This window comes from Siniperca chuatsi, linkage group LG13 (genome assembly GCF_020085105.1).
Source record: "Siniperca chuatsi isolate FFG_IHB_CAS linkage group LG13, ASM2008510v1, whole genome shotgun sequence".
Classification (NCBI taxonomy): domain Eukaryota; kingdom Metazoa; phylum Chordata; class Actinopteri; order Centrarchiformes; family Sinipercidae; genus Siniperca; species Siniperca chuatsi.
The window spans coordinates 2,281,358-2,301,880 of record NC_058054.1 but is presented as its reverse complement, the minus strand read 5'-3'; the positions used below and the strand labels follow the sequence as shown (position 1 = coordinate 2,301,880).

Sequence of the window (20,523 nt, the reverse complement as noted above, 5' to 3'; positions counted from 1 at the left end):
CACCATCTTGCACATCGTCCCAAAGTTCTTATCTGTATTTGTGCTCCAAGGAGCAAAGCGGGATCTCTGAGGAGCCATGAGCGAGGACACACTAGAGCAGCCTTCATGGAAGTCTTTTTTTCTGGCCCTTTTTGAATATCAGTTATTGATTGGATGCTGCAGCTGATCGGACTGATCTGATACATCACAACATCACTGGAGTTTCATACCGGAGTGAAGACAGATAACAGATTAAACTCAAGTGTATCACTCAGTGTTCAGAAGACACCATAGTCATAATCTAGGTTATTCAATAATGAATTCACAGTCAGAATATCAATAAATACAGATGCAAAATATGAATAAATAAAATAAAGCCAGTAGAAATGATTCCTGTGCCTCTGAGCAGGACACAGTATAAATACAGAATGCAGCTTGTTATTCATGTGCAGGTGTTTGGATCCACCCTTTTTTGGGAATTTTCGCCTATTTGGCATACCCAAATGGAAAAGGTGATAGAAGAACTGTAAGCCAAAATGCATGTATATGGGTTCATTTGAAAAGTAACATATTCTAGTGTCTGAAAATGTGCTTGTTTAGCTGTGGCTGAAACATGAGTTCAAACATGGCTCAAAAAAGTGTTTTTGGTCCTTGTCTATAATTGTGGTCATGTTTGAATAACTGAATAATTATGACATGCTTGATGCCAGAACTATGCAAATCACCACCTACCTTCTACATCTCGTCAACCACACCTGTGTATGAAGTCCCTGTCTTGTTATTTGCACTGCGTGAGTTGGCGGCGTAAAAACAGGGATTTTGCAGCGTGACGCGTTGAAGTAGCTCGGCTCCCATTCAACCAAACTACCCAATGCATACACCGTTGGAAAGGGAAAATTATTGGCTACAATCGTGAATGATTGGCTTGTTGATAGCCAATAACAGCTTGTTCTACCATGGCAGCAAAGATACATGACAGAAGCCCATTGGCCTTCCAAGGTGGGAGCGCTTGCTGTACTATAGGGGCTGTCCTAGGGTGAAAACTAACTAGAAAAGGGTGGGGACCATTTCAATTTGTAGGCAGCAACCTAGAAAAAATAAGCATACCCAACAACACTGTGCAGGAAGAGGGGAAAAGGTCTTTCCTGTCAGAATAAGTGCCAGTTTTTGTTTGACTAACAAAGTTAGCAGACAGTTAGCAAACTTCATAGGATAATATTCACAACTTGGATTAACTATGAAAAACCCTTTTGATTAATTTGATCGGTGGACCCTTACGTTACCATTGTGCTTTTCACGTAGAGCCGCAAGCTGCACCTCTGAATTTTCGCCACCATACTGGAAAAAGATAAGTCATTTTGTATTAACGTGGGGAAAAGTACGAGGGATCGGCATGTTGGATAATGACATTCTTCCGGTAACACCTTGACTTCTTGCTTATTCACGATATTTTGTCTGTACGCCCCCTGGCGTGTCGGAGAATATTGCAACGGACAGCGCGTTGAGCACAAACGCCTCTGTGCATGCTGGCAGCTCTGCGGAGGCCCCACGCCACCGTGTCTCGTGTGAGTAGAAACAAAGCTCAAGATGCAAGGAAAAGACGCAAGTGAGGGAAACGTGGATACCCATGGATGTAAACTCGTAAAAAGAAATGGCTCCATAGCGCTACTAGTGGTCAGAAATTCGACATGGTACCTTTTAGGTACCTGCACACCAACACATTTAGTTACAATCGCAATGTGTACTTCAAAATCATACTTGATCTCAACAAACAAGTGGATATTTTTTGGAATGTTCCAGATATGGCAGTTACCAAATTTGGCGATTATGTGACACAAATTTTAGGATGAGTGGCAAAACATAAAGAGCAACAGTGGGGAGGGTCAATGAAAACAATGGCCTTTTCTTATTGTGTTGTCCTTATGGAGGATACTCAAACTATTTTTGTCCAGTTACTTCCTGGCATCAGTCAGCTTGGCGAAGGCAGTTCGTCCAGCCGCTGTGTGCTGCTGACCGGACCGCCGGTCGGACGCAGACGCTGCAGTGGAGGTCGTGTAAGAAGGTTTGACAGAAGTCAGTAAGAACTTCTTGTGAAATGGGGCTCTGATGTGTCGCAGAGGTGAGTGGGTGGAGGTTAAACGGGGGGTTTGTGTTTGTGTGTGTGTGTGTGTTGACAGTGTTGGCAGACAGTGTCCAGCTGCAGACTGTGGACTCTCAGTAAACACTGGGAGTTAGTCATTAACACAGAAGAAACAGAGCGAACCATAGTCTCTGTCCACGGCTTCGACTCTTCACGCGTAAGTACAATAACGCTCCTCAGTCTCCGAAATCCACTTATTCTTTTGTATCTTGGTTTCGTGATGTTGTAACGGTTTTAGGACGTAGTATCTGCTTCGCTCTCGACTCTGTAGCCCCCATTGTTCTTGTCTTAGCGTCAAAGGTCGTAAGGGTTAAAACAGGGATCGTCTCCTGCTGTGTGCGTGTTTGGAGGCCTCTGTGTTTTCAGCTGAAAATGATCAATATTGAAGAAATGTTTCACTGAAGCTGCTGTTATTATTTTAAACATTTAATAAGAACAAAATTTGCACATGATGTGGTTGAGATATTTTCTTCCTGTCTCGTCTCCAGCTCATTTTTTTAACCTGCTTTAATTTGGTAAGTAACATCAACCCTCCATACAATCATTTAGATGTGGATTATGACTATAAATGTTTGTATGTTTGTATTAATGTTTCTGCTTGACTGGACACAGTGGGTAAATATAAACACTGAGGAGATGAGATGATTGGCTCATGTCTGTCTCGTCTCATTGGCTGCAGGTTTGACTGACATCATGTCCCGCCTCGTCCTCTGTGTCTCCGTCATCGTCGCTCTGTGGTCGGTGTCAGTGCTCAGTCTGTCAGGTGGGTGAGCATGGATGGATTACAGACACAACCTCTGAAGTGATTTTTAAAGTCACAGAGCTCAGTTAAAAGATGTCCTGATTGTGTGTGGGGTTTTCTTTTGCAGCAGCTCTTCATAAATCCTTCATTAAGTTTGAACGTGAAGTTCTCAGTAACATCTAGCTAGTTTCAAACTAGTGATTTACCAAATCGGGTTTCACCATTAAAATTAAGGAATGTCTTAGCTAAAACTTTAGGAATGTAAATCTGTTGGTAGGAACCATCTGTAGTGCTGTCCAATCGAGAGCAATCAACTATGTAAACAGGAAGTCACTGTATTACAGGCACAAAAGATATAAGTTTTGTAACCCTAACCCGTCTGCATACATGGAGAAATCTGTGTTTCAGAGCTATTTACTCATTTAATCAGATATTATCGGCATAACGTTCGGTAATTTGAGGTCTGTTCACATTGACGTCATTATTAAACAGCGTTTATAAAGTTTAAGACATGTCGACCGTACTCCTCTTTCACTCTAAACGGCTCAGATGTTAGCATGCTAACGTTGTCAGTTGCCATAAAGCCTTCAGTGTCTCCAGAGGGAGCTGCGTGGGGTCTGATAAACGTCCTCAGGTGATGTCACTTGAGTCAGCGTCGGTCAGGGCCGAAGACTACAAGTTTGAAAATGAAATAAATCTGTAGGTGTGGAGTTAGAAGGCAGCGAGCTCACCTGACCTCTGTAGCTGCTGCTCATCTCTGCTTGAAGCTAGTGGCTTGAGGTTATGTTAGCTGCTACTAGCATAACGCAAACAAATCTTCGACAGAACTGTCAGCGGTCGAGTTGCATTGTGGGTAATGTAGGCGGCAGTTTTTTTTAAATTTTTTTATTTTTTTTACAAGAAGTGAAGAATGTGTGGAATACAAAATACGAAATCTCTGGTTCTGCTGCATCGATTTTGATCCTTTCTTTATTGTCCATTGTGAGTCCGACAGCGTTATAGAAAACTATTTCACCACAATGTCCATTTAGTAGCTGTTCTGGAGATTTTGATCATATCACATGATCATCAGCAGATGGAGTTTGGCTAGTTGTAAATTTCTTTTTTTTCCTGAGCACTTTAAGGACTTCTCATCCATGTCACCTTAAAAGTTGAGTTTCAGTTTATTCTCCATCTTGGAAACAGCTGACAGAACAATTTCCCCACAGACTTTTAAGCCAATATGGACAAGAAGTCCTTAAAATGCTCAGAACATTTTTTTAAACTAATAAAATCTACAAATCAATGACCACTTAGCAAAATCCATACTGCATATGTGAAAAGAAGTTGTATAAAGCCCTTTGTGGCTCCAGAAGTGCAATAGAATATGTTGTAGAAGTGCAACCAGCATCTCAGGCTTTCTCTGGTGGACCGCAACAGGCTGTTATAGCCTCTCAGGCCTCTGCGTCAAAAAACTTTCACTTTAAACTAAACTCGTAGAAAAGGTTTCAGTCGTAGTCATCTGGACGCTGTTTTCAGAATCAAGACGTTTCGGCTCCCATCCGGAAGTCATTCTCAATTGTGAAAATGGTCTGAGAACTCAGAAATTTAAGCTACTCTGTAAAATTTCTGAGTGAAAACAGTGTCCAGATGACTACGACTGAAACCTTTTCTACGATGCAACACTCCTGGACGAATGAGGGACTACACCGTCTTTAAACTAAACTGTCATAGCGTAATGCATCTCTTTGTTTTTGCTTCTGTTCGTTCAGTGTTCTCGGACCCTCCGAAGGCTCACATGCTGCTCCGCTCTCGGCGGGCGAACTCCTTCCTGGAGGAGCTGAAACCTGCTTCGATGGAGCGCGAATGTGTGGAGGAAAAGTGTAGCTTTGAAGAAGCCAGAGAGATTTTCCAAACCAGAGAAGCTACAGTAAGAAGTCCTGTTTGTGTGTAAATGTTTCAAATGTTTGTTGCTTTTGTGTTTCAGCTGCTCGAGCTAAAAGTTTCTCTCATTCTCTAAAACATTTGATACAAATTATTCATATATTTTACATTATTGCTGACCGTTTTCCAAAGCATTTTAAATGTATTTCTTTGCAGGTTGGGTTTAATTAATTTTTCTCTCCTCCTAATTTCTCTCTTTGGTGATGCGTTCAAAGATGCAGCAACACAGTAGAATCGACCGCTGCACTGATAATCTGCGTTGCCAGAAAAATCAAACTGGGAAGACAAACAAGCAAACATGGATGTTGTGAAAATGTGATTTGGCAAATGATCAGCAGTGATGTGAAATATCTGCAGTTTGGTCTTTTAGTAATCCCTTAGCATCCTGGTGGCAGGAGGATTTAAGGCGCTCACCATGAATCCCAAACCTGAAAAATTACTGAACTCAACCAATCACAGCCAATTCACTTCTACTGACCAACAGACTTCTGCTATCATTCATATTGTTACTCCTGTGTTAAAGTTTGTGTTAAAAAGTCTTTGTCTGATTTGCTGCGGTTTTGAATGACGTAATCAGCTTGTGCGGCAGCTTTGCATCTGTTGGTAAAAGTCTAACATTTCACTGGCGTTGACATCTGGCTGCGGGCTTGTTGCAAACTGTTACAGCTCCTCCTCCTGCTGCAGTAGAGTAATATTTGCTAGTGTGATCTCTGATTCTCGAGGTAAAGTCTGCCAGTTTATACAGACGAGTTTCATCACTGACTTTTTGTTTTGTGTGCTTACAGCTGGAGTTCTGGACGGTGTACACAGGTAAGACGAGTTTGTACATCAGAAAGTCTGAGTTTCTACTCACCTGGTTTTGTGCCTTTTGAAGCGGAGCGTGAAAAACATGAATGGAAACAGCAGAAATTTGAAAACCTCTCAAGGCCGAAACAGATTTTTCCTAATTACGATGTTGTTGGACCTACATCTTCTTCTGGTCTTATTTCAGCAGAGTAGACCCAGCCTCGGAGCCTTGCTGTATGACCGAAATATAAATGTGTGGACACAGAAAACAATTAAAGTCGGAGGCTGGCATGAACGCCTTTTCCCCACTCAGCTCCTTGTAATTATGCTTGTATGATGTGAACACGGCAGAAACACTAAAAACTAGAATCTGAGCCTCCCAACACACGGGGCTTTAGCTGGTGTGACTGTGAGCCATCTCATTGGTGGACACAGCTGCTGTCAGCCTCCACCAATGCGATCAAACTGGTTCGTACGGCAGGTTTCTCCTGTGTGGAGTTTGTCTCCGAGCAGCACCTGCTGAGCATCGTGGGAAATGTATTCATGTTGACCTGACTGTGTTTCAGATGGGAACCAGTGTCAATCCAACATGTGTGTTCATGGAGTCTGCGAGGATATGCACCAAGCCTACGCCTGCCACTGTCACCGTGGATACGAGGGCAAATACTGCGACCAACGTGAGTCTGGACAAAAAAAATTATTTTCAACAACACTAACATATGTGATAATCTGTGTTCCTTAAACTATTTAAGGGTCAGTTTACCTATATATGTATAGGTGTGTATATGCATGCAGACTTAAAGACAAACATACAGTACGTCATCTTAAACAAATCCCTTAAATTTTTACTTTCATACTGAAAGGAAAGTTTGGGAAGACAGAAATGTAAAGTTAAAAAATTACTTTGTTTTTAAAATAACATCTACTGTATTTCACGGTGAGGAAGAAGATGATGATGATGCTACGTTTCAGCTGTTTTTCTCTTTTTCTCGGTGTGACACTTTGAGCATTTTCAGGTTTATCTGCGTCAGTGGACATAACACAGACCTGCTCAACCTCAATACTTAAGTTTTTATAGCATTGGACTTATGATAAAAGTGTTTTCTATGTAATTAAAGAAAAGTTTTCAGATGATGATGATGATGATAATATCCTTTATTTATATAACACTTTTCAAAAACAAGTTTACAAACATTTTCAGACATAAAAACTGAAACTATACTGAATAAATACAGTGCAATCAAGACGTCGAATAAAAATAAATAATATTAAAAAAAAAGGAATACAGATAAGAATAAAAACTAATTAAAAGACAGTTTATAAAAATGAGTGAGGACACTGAGGCTGCGTGTCTGGTTCATAATGGAGAGAATCATTGATGAACTCATTTCTCTTTTGGGGCACCACCAGTTACACCACAGCAACTTTGCTCCTAGTAGATCTGCAACTAATAATTATTTTCATTACAGATTAATGGTTTTGACTACAAAATGTCAGAAAATAGTTTTTAAAAAAGTCTGTTGTCCGGTGACGTCTTCAAATGTCTTGTATGACTAACAGTCCAAAACCCAAAGACATTCAGTTTACTGTAATGGTATAAGAAAAGCAGCAAATCGGCAGACATGATCAAACAATTATTAAAACAGTTTCCAATACATTTTCTGTCGATGGACTAATAGATCGATTCCGCTCTAGCTCCTACTAGAACTTTGAATGTATAAATGTAAATGTGTAACAGTTGAGGTAACCTTGTCGCCTGGCGTCGTTCAGCTCTAACTGCCACTAACTGCTCGGTGGATAACGGCGGATGTGACCACAACTGTTTGGAGAGCGAGGACGGCCTGACGAGGAGCTGCAGCTGTGTGAGCGGATACAAACTGCACGACAACTCCAGGAAATGTGAACCAAAAGGTGAGAAAATACATGACACACGCAGACGTCAGGTAAGCTGCTGGATGGAGGGATTAGTTTCTTAATCAAAACCTTGTATCTACCTGAATGATTTACTCAACTCAGCAAATCATGCTCTCAAATCTCTTAATTTATGTGCACAAGAATTACCTACTGTGGTGTGCAAAAGTGTTTGCCCTCTTCCTGAAGAAGAACCAAATGAAGACTTTGGAGTGGCCTAGTCAAAGTCCTGACCTGAATCCTACTGAGATGCTGTGGCATGACCTTAAAAAGGCAGTTCATGCTCGAAAACCCTCCAATGTGGCTGAATTACAACAATTCTGCAAAGATGAGTGGGCCAAAACTCCTCCACAGCGCTGTAAAAGACTCACTGCAAGTTATCGCAAACGCTTGGTTGCAGTTGTTGCTGCTAAGGGTGGAGCAACCAGTTATTAGGTTTAGGGGGCAATCACTTTTTTTTTTTTTTTGCATGTTTGTCACACTTAAATGTTTCAGATCATCAAACAAATTTAAATATTAGTCAAAGATAACACAAGTAAACACACAATGCAGTTTTTAAATGAAGGTTGTTATTATTAAGGGAAAACTAAATCCAAACCTGCATGGCCCTGTGTGAAATAGTGATTGCCCCCTAAACCTAATAACTGGTTGCTCCACCCTTAGCAGCAACAACTGCAATCAAGCGTTTGCGATAACTTGCAGTGAGTCTTTTACAGCGCTGTGGAGGAGTTTTGGCCCGCTCATCTTTGCAGAATTGTTGTAATTCAGCCACATTGGAGGGTTTTCGAGCATGAACTGCCCTTTTCAGGTCATGCCACAGCATCTCAATAGGATTCAGGTCAGGACTTTGACTAGGCCACTCCAAAGTCTTCATTTTAAAAACTGCATTTTGTGTTTACTTGTGTGATCTTTGACTAATATTTAAATTTGTTTGATGATCTGAAACATTTAAGTGTGACAAACATGCAAAAAAAAAAAAGAAATCACGAAGGGGGCAAACACTTTTTCACACCACTGTGTATATATATTATTATTTTTTTAAGAATCACTGGGCTCTGCATCAACACCAGAGAGCTGAATGAACCAAATACGACCTCTCTCTCTCTCTGTGTTTACCCGGCAGGTCCCTCGTCCTGCGGTCAGCTGCTGATCAGCAGGTCGTCGTACACCAAACCAAAGGACGGCCTGCTGCCCTGGATGGTGGGAGGGGAGGTGGGGAAGAAGGGGGAGAGTCCCTGGCAGGTAACTGACTGTAGCACACACTAGCACGAACAGTCAGGGATCAGTAATGTGCCGATCAGGTCAGCGAATGTGATCAATGTGTTGCTTTTCTAGATCAGTAACACACGTCGACACTGTGTGAACTTCCATAGAGAGCAATAGCTGCAGGTGTTTTCATTTGCCATCGTGTGTTGTCCTTCATACCCAAACGAAAAAAACTTGACGGTGCTGGTTTCTGCTGAAAAACAAAAGAAGAAACTGGGGAAAAACAAAAACGTTGATGTAACCTTCAACAGGTTGAAGGCAGCAAACACGACGGGTTTGATGAAACTCCTAAATTATTTCAAATCCAACGATAGCTGTATCTTTGGAAATTCCCCTTTATGGTGCTATCGAAAGGCGGTCAGCAGGTAACTGTTTTGGTTAATTCACGAGAAATTTCTGTTGTTTGTGTTTTTGTCTGCGCTGTTCTCACGAGTTAGAAGTTGGGAAAAGGTGATGTCACGTACTTCTGTGCACCAATCAGCTGTGATCCCTTGGTAGATTTACCTAAGGACCCCAGCTTTGATTTTTGATTATTTAGTCATGGATGTTATAGAGAAAGACTTGATGTTTGAAACTGGAGTGTTATTGTGTGCAGGTGTTGTTACTGAACGCCAAGGGGAGTTTTCACTGCGGAGGCGTCCTCATCGATGACAGCTGGGTCCTGACCGCCGCGCACTGCCTCGACAACAACCTGAGATTCAGAGTACGACTGGGTGAGCTTTCACTCTGCAGACGCAAAACACTGAGCCCAAGAACTCATGACACTATAATCAAAACGTTTACCACTGTTATTAAATGTTGTTAAATTAAGAATGAATGAAGTGGTGCTGAGGCCCACTGACCCATTTAAGTGACATGTACAAGTGATTTTAAGAGAATTTGTGGAATTCACCAATTTTCTCATGTTTGGAGTTAAAGTCGCGACCTGTCGTACGAGTCGTACAGATACTCTCGTTTGACTTAAAACACCTTAATAGGAATGAATCTGGAGTTTAAATGTGATACTGAAATCGGCTAAAAACAAATACACCTTTCACAAATGAAATGGTTTTCTAGGTTTAGGAACAAAAAAACATCACGGTCAGGGTTTGTTCATGAAATGTCACATATTGATAATCTGTTAAACATCAACAAAGCAAAACAGTTGTCTGTAGGCGCAGTAAGTGTTACCGAAACACTTCCTGCCTCCGCTAACCGGATATCCCGGGGGAACCCTGTGATCTGTGTCTTCAGGTGACTACGAGCGTCACAGAGCTGAAGGCACCGAGGTGACCCTGAGGGTCATTAACACCTTCAAGCACCCGGACTACAACAGGAGGACGGCGGACAACGACATCGCCATGCTGCGTCTGGAGAGCCCCGCCCCCCACACCAAGTATATCGTCCCCATCTGTCTGCCGGGACGGGAGATGGCAGAGCGGGTGCTCCACCTGAACGGCACCCTCACCGTGGTAACCGGCTGGGGCAAAGACAGCATGGACAGCACCCGGTTCAGCTCGGCACTCAACGTCATCAAAATCCCGCTGGTCGACCGCAGCATCTGCGCCCAGCAGATGTTCTACAACATCTCCAACAACGTCATCTGCGCCGGGATCCTCGGACAGAGGTTGGACGCTTGCGAGGGGGACAGCGGCGGACCGATGGTCACTCTGTACCGAGACACCTGGTTCCTGATCGGCCTGGTATCCTGGGGCGAGGGCTGCGGCAGGGAGGACAAGCTGGGCATCTACACCAAGGTGTCCAACTATAACGAGTGGATCAGCAGAGTGCGTGAAGAATGGGACACAAGTCCAAATCCCGCAACTGTCTGAACCTCCTCAGCCCCCAACAGTTGATCCAGTCTGGTCTGTTCAACCCACGTTAAGGCCTCAGTACAGTAGAGATGTAACACACTTCATAAATAAACTGATTCTGTCTCAAGACGCTTTGGTTTCCTTTTTCACCTCAGCGATGTGACTAAAAATAATGACGGCGTCAGTTAGAAACTTCGGTCCAGAGTGAAATATTTCAACTTTTCGATTGATTGGAATGAAATGAAATTTGATTCAGACATTCATGTTCCCCCGGCGGATTGACCCCAGTGACTTTTCCCCTGACACTGCCTACTACTTCCCCACAACAGCACTTTTGCAGGGGGGGGGGTGCGCGCGCGTCCGATGATTTCTGTACGTGTTGCAAGCAAAGTTCAGCCCTTCTTATACGAGAGAATCGCCTCTCAAAGCATTATGGGACAGCAGGCGATGCAGGACTTAAGAGCGCTTATTGTTATACACACACACAGGCAACAAGTGGTGTCATGCAAGGTGTTCGCGCCTTCATTTATAATTTCTCTCCTACAATGACCCTAATACGCAGCCGTACGAGTGGCTGCAAACTCGTGGAAGGCGACGCAAAATAAGGTGAAGATGCATCTGCGAGTTGAAAAGGTTTCCGCTTGACGCCGGTCTGGAGGGCGTCGGCCTTCGCTCGCCCACTTTGTACACACACAAACCTGATGACTGAATGGTGAACACATAACTTTATTTCATTTTTCAAGGATTAAAACAGACATTAGTACAGCAGCAGCGTCATGTTCACATGTGCTTGTTTTAACTCTTTTTAGCTCTTATTTTAAAATAGAGATGGAACCGAGCTGCACGCCGTTCACACAGCAGGTACGTTTCATCACCACAGACTCACTGAAACACTCATTTTGAGGTGTGACGTGGTTTACAGTGACATCAGTCTAGTTACAATTATTGCTTCTGATTCAGTTCTAAATGGCAGCACCACAGAATGAAGAAGACACACCTGAGATTCCTAAACACTCCTCAAAAGCAGCGAGTTCTTGTATCAACATCCAGTCACAATATCTGTTCCAAACCGAATCATCGTTTTTCACAGCATCAATAGAAAACACTGAATAATTAACCATCAGCAGCTTTAAAATCACAGCTGACTGTGTGAAGCGCCGTGTTTGACCACTGAACATTTCAAACTTTCACTTTGCACAATCAGGAGCTAAATATCGTCGTGATATCAGTCTCCAAAGCTGTTTGAATACATTTTATCCCGCTGCTCATTAAATTACTACACATACACTTAAGAATAATGTGTTTCTTACTATTTTAACCTGGGCTGTTTTAAGTCCAGGACAGTTTAAGACATCTGACGACTTGTTAGAGTATTAATCAAAAGTTAACTTCTAAAACTAGACACCGTACAAGCGTTAAAAAACATGAACTGGAACTCATAACTGATTAAAGCCAGATGTTTTCTGGTCTTTTAATGTGAACCGAAGGCTTAAAGGATCACAAAGGATCCCCCCCCCCCCCCCCGAGTTTCTTTGTCGAGACTTTGTTCATGGTTCAGATCGTTCCAGTTCATGCCTGCAGAGACTCGTTATGTGTTTATATGTAGTAATATACTGCATTAATTTCTATAGAAATGCTTCCAGCTAGAGGTAGAAGGTCGAACTGCAATCACAATGTTTTAAACAGAGATGCAGCACAGTGCATGCCACTGAAACACAGACTGAAGGTTTTTAGTCCAGAAAAGAACTAAATTCTGTGGCTTTACAAAGACAAGTTGATAGACATCAGAAAAGTAACTCCTACTCAGATTATTTAAGCTCTGACACTGATGAATCTCTTCTCAAACCTCGTATCTGTCCTCAGTCTTTATATTTGCAAAGATGAACAAAACACGTTCAGGCAGCAGCTTCTCATTTTACGCCGCCTGGCGCTGGTTAAACTGCAGCAGCAGCAGATTGGATCAGCTGTGGATGATATTCTTTCAGTAAAATGGAAAGTTAGTGTGCTCTCTGCAGCTGCCGTCTGTATTCAGACAAAGATTGTTTGTGAGTAAAGACACATCACTCGTGTTTCAGTTTTACAGCTGATCACCTCACGCCAGTTTAACGTTCTCGCAGCTAAATTTTGATTCAGCTTCAGTATTTGGGAGTAGCAGCAGGTGAAGTTCAGGAGGCCGCAGCTGCTTCAGGTACATTTAAAAAAAACAACAACATTTCATATCTTCTGCTGCTCAAATCGTTTTCAGGTCGTAACATTACTCAAGCTGCTGTCGCGTTTCTACAGAAGTGCACGCACCAAAGAAAAACACCTCATCTCGTAATTATGACTTCTGTACCTCAGATATCAGGTGTGTTCTGTGACCTGATTAAAAATGTTTTTTTCCCCAACTTTATTTTGACAGCTGTTACCATAGTGTTTGTTTAGGGCCCCACATTTTGATAGTTTGGATGCATTTCTGTCGTATGACTTGAATTTCCGCCCGAACAATCCCAACGGCTTCAGAGACCTGCTAATGCTAACGTATGCTAACTGCCCAGCTCATTGTATCGTCAAGTGTCCGACACAGAAACTCCGACCACGGACGCCACTGCTTCGTTACCTCACGTACTTAAAGCGCTGCATCGTCAGCTAATTAAAACCAGGTACAGCCTTGATGATCGATTACCACGTTAACCTTTTTTCATAATTATGACATCAGGACAATTGCGAGAAAACTTAATTGTGATATAGTAAAGTCATAATTATGACGTAAGGCCTCCAGTTGTTTTTCTTGAGTGAATGCGATGCACGTCTGAATGTTTCTTTGTTCTCCGCCAACAGAAGCTGATCAAACATCCGAGTTTGAGTTATTTTAGCCTTTAGTTACTCGTTAATGTTGATGAGTGAATTCAGATTCTGGATTTTAATTCAACAGATTGCAATAAATATTACGTGTGCGGAGAGTATAAGGTGTTAAATAGTTGTATTTCTGACCTACTGAGCACTTACGGAAAAAGAGAAAAAGCTCTTGTCACAGTTCTTAAGTCTACATGTTGCATTTACTGTCATGGCACCTAAACTGTAGAATAAACTACCGTTTATATTATTTTTTTCTAAATATCACATACACACACACATTTTTAAACTAACTCACTTTATACTATTTTATCTGCTTTTTATTTATGTACACTGACTTTTTTTTTGTTTAAGCACTTACAAATAAAGTTATTTATATTACTGTCTTGCACTTACTCAGCACACATTAGAGCTAACGTTATAGTCTCTATTCTCAGTTTTCTTTTTATACTGATATTTATTTGACATAATTTGGCCTTTTAATTGTACTCGTTTATGTGAAGTAGCTGCTGCAACACTGAAACTCCCCTTCAGGATCAATAAAGGATCTATTATATAATGTGTCATTTTGGACGCAATGTTAAATATTCTTATCTTCAAACTCTCCCCATTAAAATAAGAGAATTTAAGTACTCGGAGCTTCACGTCCGTTGGGGTTTTCCTGTTCACATCAACATTAGAAGCTGACAGAAAAGATAACTAAGAGAGTGTGAAGGAGGACGGAGAGGAAGTCGTTCACCTGCTGGCTGTTTTCACATCGAGACCTTCAGGTTTTTGTCTGAGGACGATCAGACAGACGTCCAGCCGTCTCTCCTCGTCTCTTCTTCAGCTCCTGTTCGTATCTCTGCAGCTGAGACAGGAAGCCGGAGTTCGGATCGATCACGTGACGAGCCGTCTTCACCTTCTGGGGAAGGAAACAGCAGCAAGTGATAAATGTTAGTCAAATCTGTAATAGACAATAAATAGTAATAAAAATGTTCATTTTCAAGGACAAAAAGATTTATGGTTTTCAAACACTGCCTGGTGAATTTTAGATGACATTGTATGTATGTACACTGCTTTTATTTACTGTTTTATTCAACAGGAACAGTGCATATTAATAAATGTTGCTGTAAAAGCTCCAGAGTTTTTCATCTGTAGTCCTGGACAGACGTTACAGACACTCTAAAAACTGAATATAAGCTTAAAATTATTGTTATCGAGATCATTTATAAAGCATGCAGAACAATAGTTAATATAAAACACTACAGGACATTATACTTCACTGTCAGGTACTAATTAAAACATGCAACACAGAGGCTCATAACTCAAGACATGCAAGGGAATGAAATATGGACTAAATAAGAAAACGTGCTACGTTATCAGACACTAACTGAAACATGCAGAAGCTCAGACGTAAACAGCACAGACAGAATATAAAACGCATGAAACACGAGCTCAGGCTGCTCATTTTAAGTGCAAGTCAACTATAAAAATATTACAACTAACAAAAGTCGAAGTTTCGTCTTTTTTTTACTGGCTGATTTGTTGCATTTGGTCATTTTGAGCATGAAGACAGTGACGCTCACCGAGCAGCTCCTCTGTCAGCGTGCTGCTCAAGGGCACCTTGGCAATAGATACCCGACTTCCACACAAGCTTCGGTTTCAGCAGACTAAAGCCTGGCTAACGCTCCACGCAGCGTCCCCGCAGCGAGGGTCAAAAACGACGTCACTGTACGGGCGAACCTGCTCGTCTACCTTTGGCGTCCTGGGTGCAAACACCTCCGCCGCCCTTTTTTAAAGAGACCACGGGGAGAGCCACGGGACTCGGAGAGATCGCCACCACGCTGGCAAAAGACGAGTCATTCTGTAAGAAAGTGTGGAAAAGAATGAGGGATCGCCATGTTGGATAATGACATTCTTCCGGTAACACTCGTTGACTTCTTGCTTCTTCGCATGATATTTCGTCTGTGCGCCCCGCCCCCGGCGTGTGGGGGAAACCATGGCGACGGACAGCGCGTTGAGCACAAACGCCTGTGTGCATGCTCGCAGCTCTGCGGAGGCCCCCACGCCACCGTGTCCCGCCTGAGTAGAAACAAAGCTTGATTGCTGAGCCGCAGCATAAACGCTGACATTTCTGACCTTTGAACAGCAGATCAGAGAACAGCGACGATCAGAGAACTGCTCTCGCTATCCTGCAGAATAAAGCTAATTCGATCAGAAACAGCAGGTTTCACGTGTAGGTTTACGCAGGTTGTTTCTTCACCTGCAGCTCCCAACATTTACGGCCCGAGTGCTGACGCGTGTTGTGATGGTTTTTCCTTCTCTGATCTTCTCTGGTTGAAAGTATCCAGTATTTCACAAGAAAAACAGCGAAAAAGGTGCAGAAAAAACCATTTGAGATGTTCTGCGTCGATCATAACAGTCCGTCTCTGGACCGATCCGGACATATTTTAAAAGGATCTGTATCGGCTAAAACGAAGCTGATCAACGTCTGATCCTGTCTTTACTGAACTCTGTTGTGGTTTCTCACCTCAGCCTGCTGCTATTGCAGCGCTGCGCTCCTTTACCACAGCTGGTCTGCAGCATTTCACTGCATATCAGAGTGTGTGAACGTGAAATATTAGTGATCGACTGTTCTGACACCCGGTTTCAAAAATACACGGATTCGCCGAACTCTGACACTAATTATCATCAGCAAAGTTCAGCGTACAACACATTCAGGAAGCGGCTTCTAATTTCCGTCACTTTCACCCGTTAAAATGAAGTTAACAGTGTGCGTTCACACTCAACCAAAGATCTTTTGTGAGGGAAGAAGCTCCACTCTGTAACACTCTTTAGATCGCGTTGAGTCAATTTCAGGAGTCACATTCTCCAGTTAAGGTTTCATTCATATCAGATCAATAATGTAAGCTGATCAGCTTACTCAATAGTTTTGAATCAGGACCTTCAGGAGTATTTGGATCAAGAATCCCATGAAAAATAATAAAGTGTGTCAGATTAAGTATCTACAGCTGTTGTTTCAACGTGTCAGATCCAGATCCATATAGAAGTATCAGATCGGACTCTGTATCAGCAGATAATCAATATACTTGGATCAGGATCGGGACGCCGCCGGAAAAGAGGATTTGAACTCCCAGGCGTCGTCATAGAGACGATAATGAGACAGTAACGGAGGAAACGCCACCTCAAACGCCCCGTGGAGCATCACCAGTTGCAGTTGGTGTGATTTGCGGCTAACGTCCGTCTCCCCCACCTGTACTGCGTCCGGCAGCGCCAGTTTGCGGTGTTTCATCAGGTAGGCGATGCAGACGGTGGCGGAGCGGCTGCGTCCGTTCTTGCAGTAGACGACGCTGCGTCCTCCGCGGTTCGCCTCCTTCTGGATGGCGTCGGCGCAGCGGTCGAAGTGGCTGTACAGGTCCTCGCCGGGGTCGTCGTAGACGGGGATCTGCAACTTCTTGACGTCGGCGGAGGGAAACGGCTGCTGCTTGGACACGTTGATGCAGAGCGTCACCGCCTCCTGCTGGATGAGCTCGTCGCTGCAGGCTGAACGGGCGTTACTGATGAACAGGGCCTTGGTGACTTTACACAGCTGCAGCATCCTGGAGAACTGACCCTCACAGGCTTCCTTATTCAGACACGGACGTTCACAGGTATCTGCCACCTGGTCAGAGAGGACACAAACAGGGATTATACATTAATCATATGTATTTCAGCACCATTTGCACTACTTCTCCTACTGTTTACAAATGTTAGTGTTGTTGTTTTTGTACTTTTTAAAAAATATCTATATGCACATAATAGCTTAATGTTTGTTGAGCTTGTTTTTAGCTGTATTTCTGTGTATGTACGTGGAGAGCAACGACAAACCGGAGTCAAATTCCTTGTATGTGTACACACACCTGGCCAATAAAGCCGATTCTGATACGCTGTTGTTCGGATGGCTCCGTAACCGTTTTATTATTGAATATAGTCTGATGTTGTTTTTATCTGTGGTTTCATTTTGTGGGTATTTATTTCCTGTGTTTTGGTCGCCAGCGTTGTACTATTACACATCACTTTAGGTAACATCTGATGGGTTTCTGCCATTATTTTTTGACGTTTCGTGGACTTAATTAAAGCGGAGGTCAGACTGACATTCGCAACGCAGTGTGACATCATCCAGCAAGTTGCTGCGGTAGCCAATCCCGTAAGCGTTCACGTTCCTGGTAGATTATTTTTGTAACATGAATGAGTTTCTTCCGTTTACCTTCCAATCGTTGTGATGAAAGACAAAATAAATACATTTCTGGAGTTGTAAAATCTTCTCTCGTAGTATTGATAAACCAAACTCATGGATCTGTTTCTCAAACTGGACTTCCTGGATCATATTTCAACTTCTCACCTGTACCTGAAGCAACTATTGCTACTTAGTAACAAAACTGACAAATCTCTTGGTCACTATTCTTTGAAAAATATATTTAATGGGTCCCAATCAAAGATACGTGTTTGTAAAAAAATAAATAAATAAATAAAAATCTATTTTTCCTCAAATCTCGAAATCAGTATTAATCTCAAAAATCCAAATGATCTGGACTCCGGCTCCAATTTGCTAGATTCATCAAAAAAAAAAAACATAATTTCGATGAATGGATACAAAAGAAGCACCAGGTCTTACTAACGAGTTGTTAGATTACTTGTTTAGGCTTCTATCCTCTCAACAAACACACAAACAGAAATAAACAAAACAACAGAATGAAAAGACATAAAGACACAAATGTACAGCGAACCCACAGAGGCGGAGGTCAGTGAACGCCTCACCCCCTCACAAGGACAGACGGACTCACATTCGGCTGTCAGCTGATCTTCAGCCCTCTTCAGACAAACTCTCTCTCTGGGTTTTTAGAGGAAAGCCTTTCCCGTTTGGTCCTGCAGACGGAGCGGTCAGTTTGATCCGGTCTGTTCAGGTCTCCTCATGACCCCCCCAACTGCTCCTTTTCCCCCCACACGCCTCTGCTGCTATATTTACTGCACAGGACTCCGACAGCTGCTCTGCTCTGGGTCCCAGTGCTGATCGGATTCACGACTGACGGACGAAACGTGGACTGGAAGTGGAAACTGGGAAGAGAAAAATCCTGATATTAAGTCCAGATTATGGCGCCGTATCTAATTACGACTCACAAAGTCAAATCTTGGACGCAGTACGATGTAATGATGGCAAGGAAAATCAGCTCTGTAATCTAACAGAGACTTAAACTTCTTAATGTTTTACCCTCAGTGTTACAGCGCCCTCCAGAGGAGGACATCAGCAAACTCACACAGTTACACACAAGTCTGGTTATATTCTCTATTTTTCTTCTTTTTAAAACAAACCTCACGTTCAAAAACACATCTGGAGAGGATCTTTAAGGGACGCTAATGTTGACTTTTAACAGCAACTCAATTCTTCTTTTTTTTTTTTTTCATTCAAGAGTTATTTTAAATACTACTACCACCCTTTAAAAAAGTAGGTTGTTTAAGTCTCGTCTTAAAACTCATTTTTATCTGAAAGCAGATCCTGATTTTACCTGAACTGGCTGTTTATTTTATTGCTTTTGTGTATTTTATTTATATTTCATCATTCACTGTGGTATTTTATTTCCCTTGTTGTGAAGCACTTTGTACTTTGTTTTGCTAAATGCTCTATAAATAAAGTTTTATTATTATTATTATTATAAATCATGATTTTATTAAGTGTAATTCCAAACTGTACGACATTTAAGGCTGCAGCTAATTATTATTTTCATTGTCGACTGTTTTCAATCACTTGTTTAGTCTATAAAATGTCAGTAAATAGTGAAAAATGCCCATCACGACCAACAGTTCCAAAATTAAAACATTTAATTATCACAACTGTTGTCGGCTAACTGTTTTTTAGCACTAATAATAATTAAAAACGAATACCTGGAAATTAATTTTGCAGCAGATGGTTGAGGTGTCTGGTCAACAGGTAGGTTAGCATCGTTAGCATCGTTAGCGGAACTAGCCGCAGCAGGTGACGTTTCTGTCAGTTGATGCCGTTTCCTCCACAGGTTGTTGTTGTTGTTGTTGTTGTTAAATACTCGCGTTCCTTCATATCATCAGTACAGTTTTACAAAGTTAAAGCGCGCAGATGTTTCATTAACTCGTTCAGCTTCTGTAAAAGGAGAAACGCGGCCACACTTCGGACTCCACAGTCGGAGGATCGTTGAAGGTCTCCCGCTAGCTCTTTTTGTCCGCCATGTTTGTTCGTGAGAAGCCCGCGTCGTGGTTCAGGTGTTCCACTGTATTCCGTGACCCGTTAGATTCTGTGACCTGATTGGCATTTCCGCCTGAACCGGAAAAGACTTAAATTACATTAAATTACAATGACCTACCGGTATTAAAAATTAATCAAAACTATGAGATTCCATAGAAATGTATTTAAATTAATCCTCTTTTCCACACCTTTACCAAAATTTCATGTGCTGTCATTTATTTATTTTTTACTTTATTATGTTTATTTCTATTTATTGCGGAAGTCCGCCATTTTGTATCTGCAACTAGGTACTCTTGATTTATTGTAACCATTTTTTTTTTTTTTTTTCCCCTACTTATGGCAGTCATTATATTCAGTTGCGTTGTAAAAATCTAACGTGGTTTTGTGATTATTTTATATAGGCTATATATAAAAACAAGCAAAAAACAAACGAAATGAAAGAAGAAAAATAAAGTTTCATCATGTACGGTAACATCTGGAAGAAACACACCTGACTGCGACTACTGAGCTGCATTTAAGAATTTTTTTTAAAAGAAAGAATTGCAATTAACTTTCAAGAAAGTTCTTTTCAATATTCAAAAATTCAACTTGCAGAGGTTTGAGTTTGACTGCGGTCGTTTAGGTAGCTACAGTTAGCATTAGCAGCACGGCACAATAATATAACTTTGACCTAGAGCCGGGCGATATCATTGAAATCATTATCACGATATTAATAAGGATACTTCACAATATTGACATACATCTTGATGAGGCAAATATATGCAAAATCACATATAAAATAATCCAATATTCAAAGCATTGAACTGTATTTCACTGTTTTAAATTACACATGAACAAATTCTTTCTGTGTCAAACAAAAACTTCTGTGATTACTTTTCTCAGTTTTTAATGACAGCTTCCTGTGAACAACAGA

General features: G+C 41.8%; 2 protein-coding genes across 4 annotated transcripts; one reads left to right on the top strand and one right to left on the bottom strand.

The window, feature by feature from the left end:
• Nucleotides 1-2,150: 2,150 nt before the first annotated feature.
• On the top strand, nt 2,151-10,667 carry proca (protein C (inactivator of coagulation factors Va and VIIIa), a). Its single transcript, XM_044219741.1, has 10 exons — nt 2,151-2,276; nt 2,608-2,634; nt 2,799-2,882; nt 4,613-4,770; nt 5,570-5,594; nt 6,137-6,247; nt 7,341-7,481; nt 8,605-8,723; nt 9,343-9,460; nt 9,981-10,667. The coding sequence occupies exons 3-10, from the start codon at nt 2,813-2,815 to the stop codon at nt 10,556-10,558; spliced, it is 1,320 nt and encodes a 439-aa protein (XP_044075676.1). The 5' UTR covers nt 2,151-2,276; nt 2,608-2,634; nt 2,799-2,812; the 3' UTR covers nt 10,559-10,667.
• Nucleotides 10,668-11,250: 583 nt separating this feature from the next.
• dusp28 (dual specificity phosphatase 28) lies at nt 11,251-20,127 on the bottom strand. Of its 3 annotated transcripts, XM_044219774.1 has the most exons (5): nt 19,277-20,121; nt 18,181-18,451; nt 16,611-17,018; nt 14,115-14,279; nt 11,251-12,504 (listed from the first exon to the last, which is right to left on the bottom strand). In XM_044219774.1, exons 3-4 carry the CDS (start codon nt 16,953-16,955, stop codon nt 14,142-14,144), a joined length of 483 nt encoding a protein of 160 aa, XP_044075709.1. In that variant the 5' UTR covers nt 16,956-17,018; nt 18,181-18,451; nt 19,277-20,121; the 3' UTR covers nt 11,251-12,504; nt 14,115-14,141. The 3 variants fall into 3 exon arrangements, with proteins under 3 accessions (XP_044075709.1, XP_044075708.1, XP_044075711.1); XM_044219773.1 differs by having other exon boundaries at nt 11,251-14,279; nt 19,277-20,114; XM_044219776.1 differs by lacking the exon at nt 18,181-18,451 and having other exon boundaries at nt 11,251-14,279; nt 19,277-20,127.
• Between the last annotated feature and the right edge of the window lie 396 nt (nt 20,128-20,523).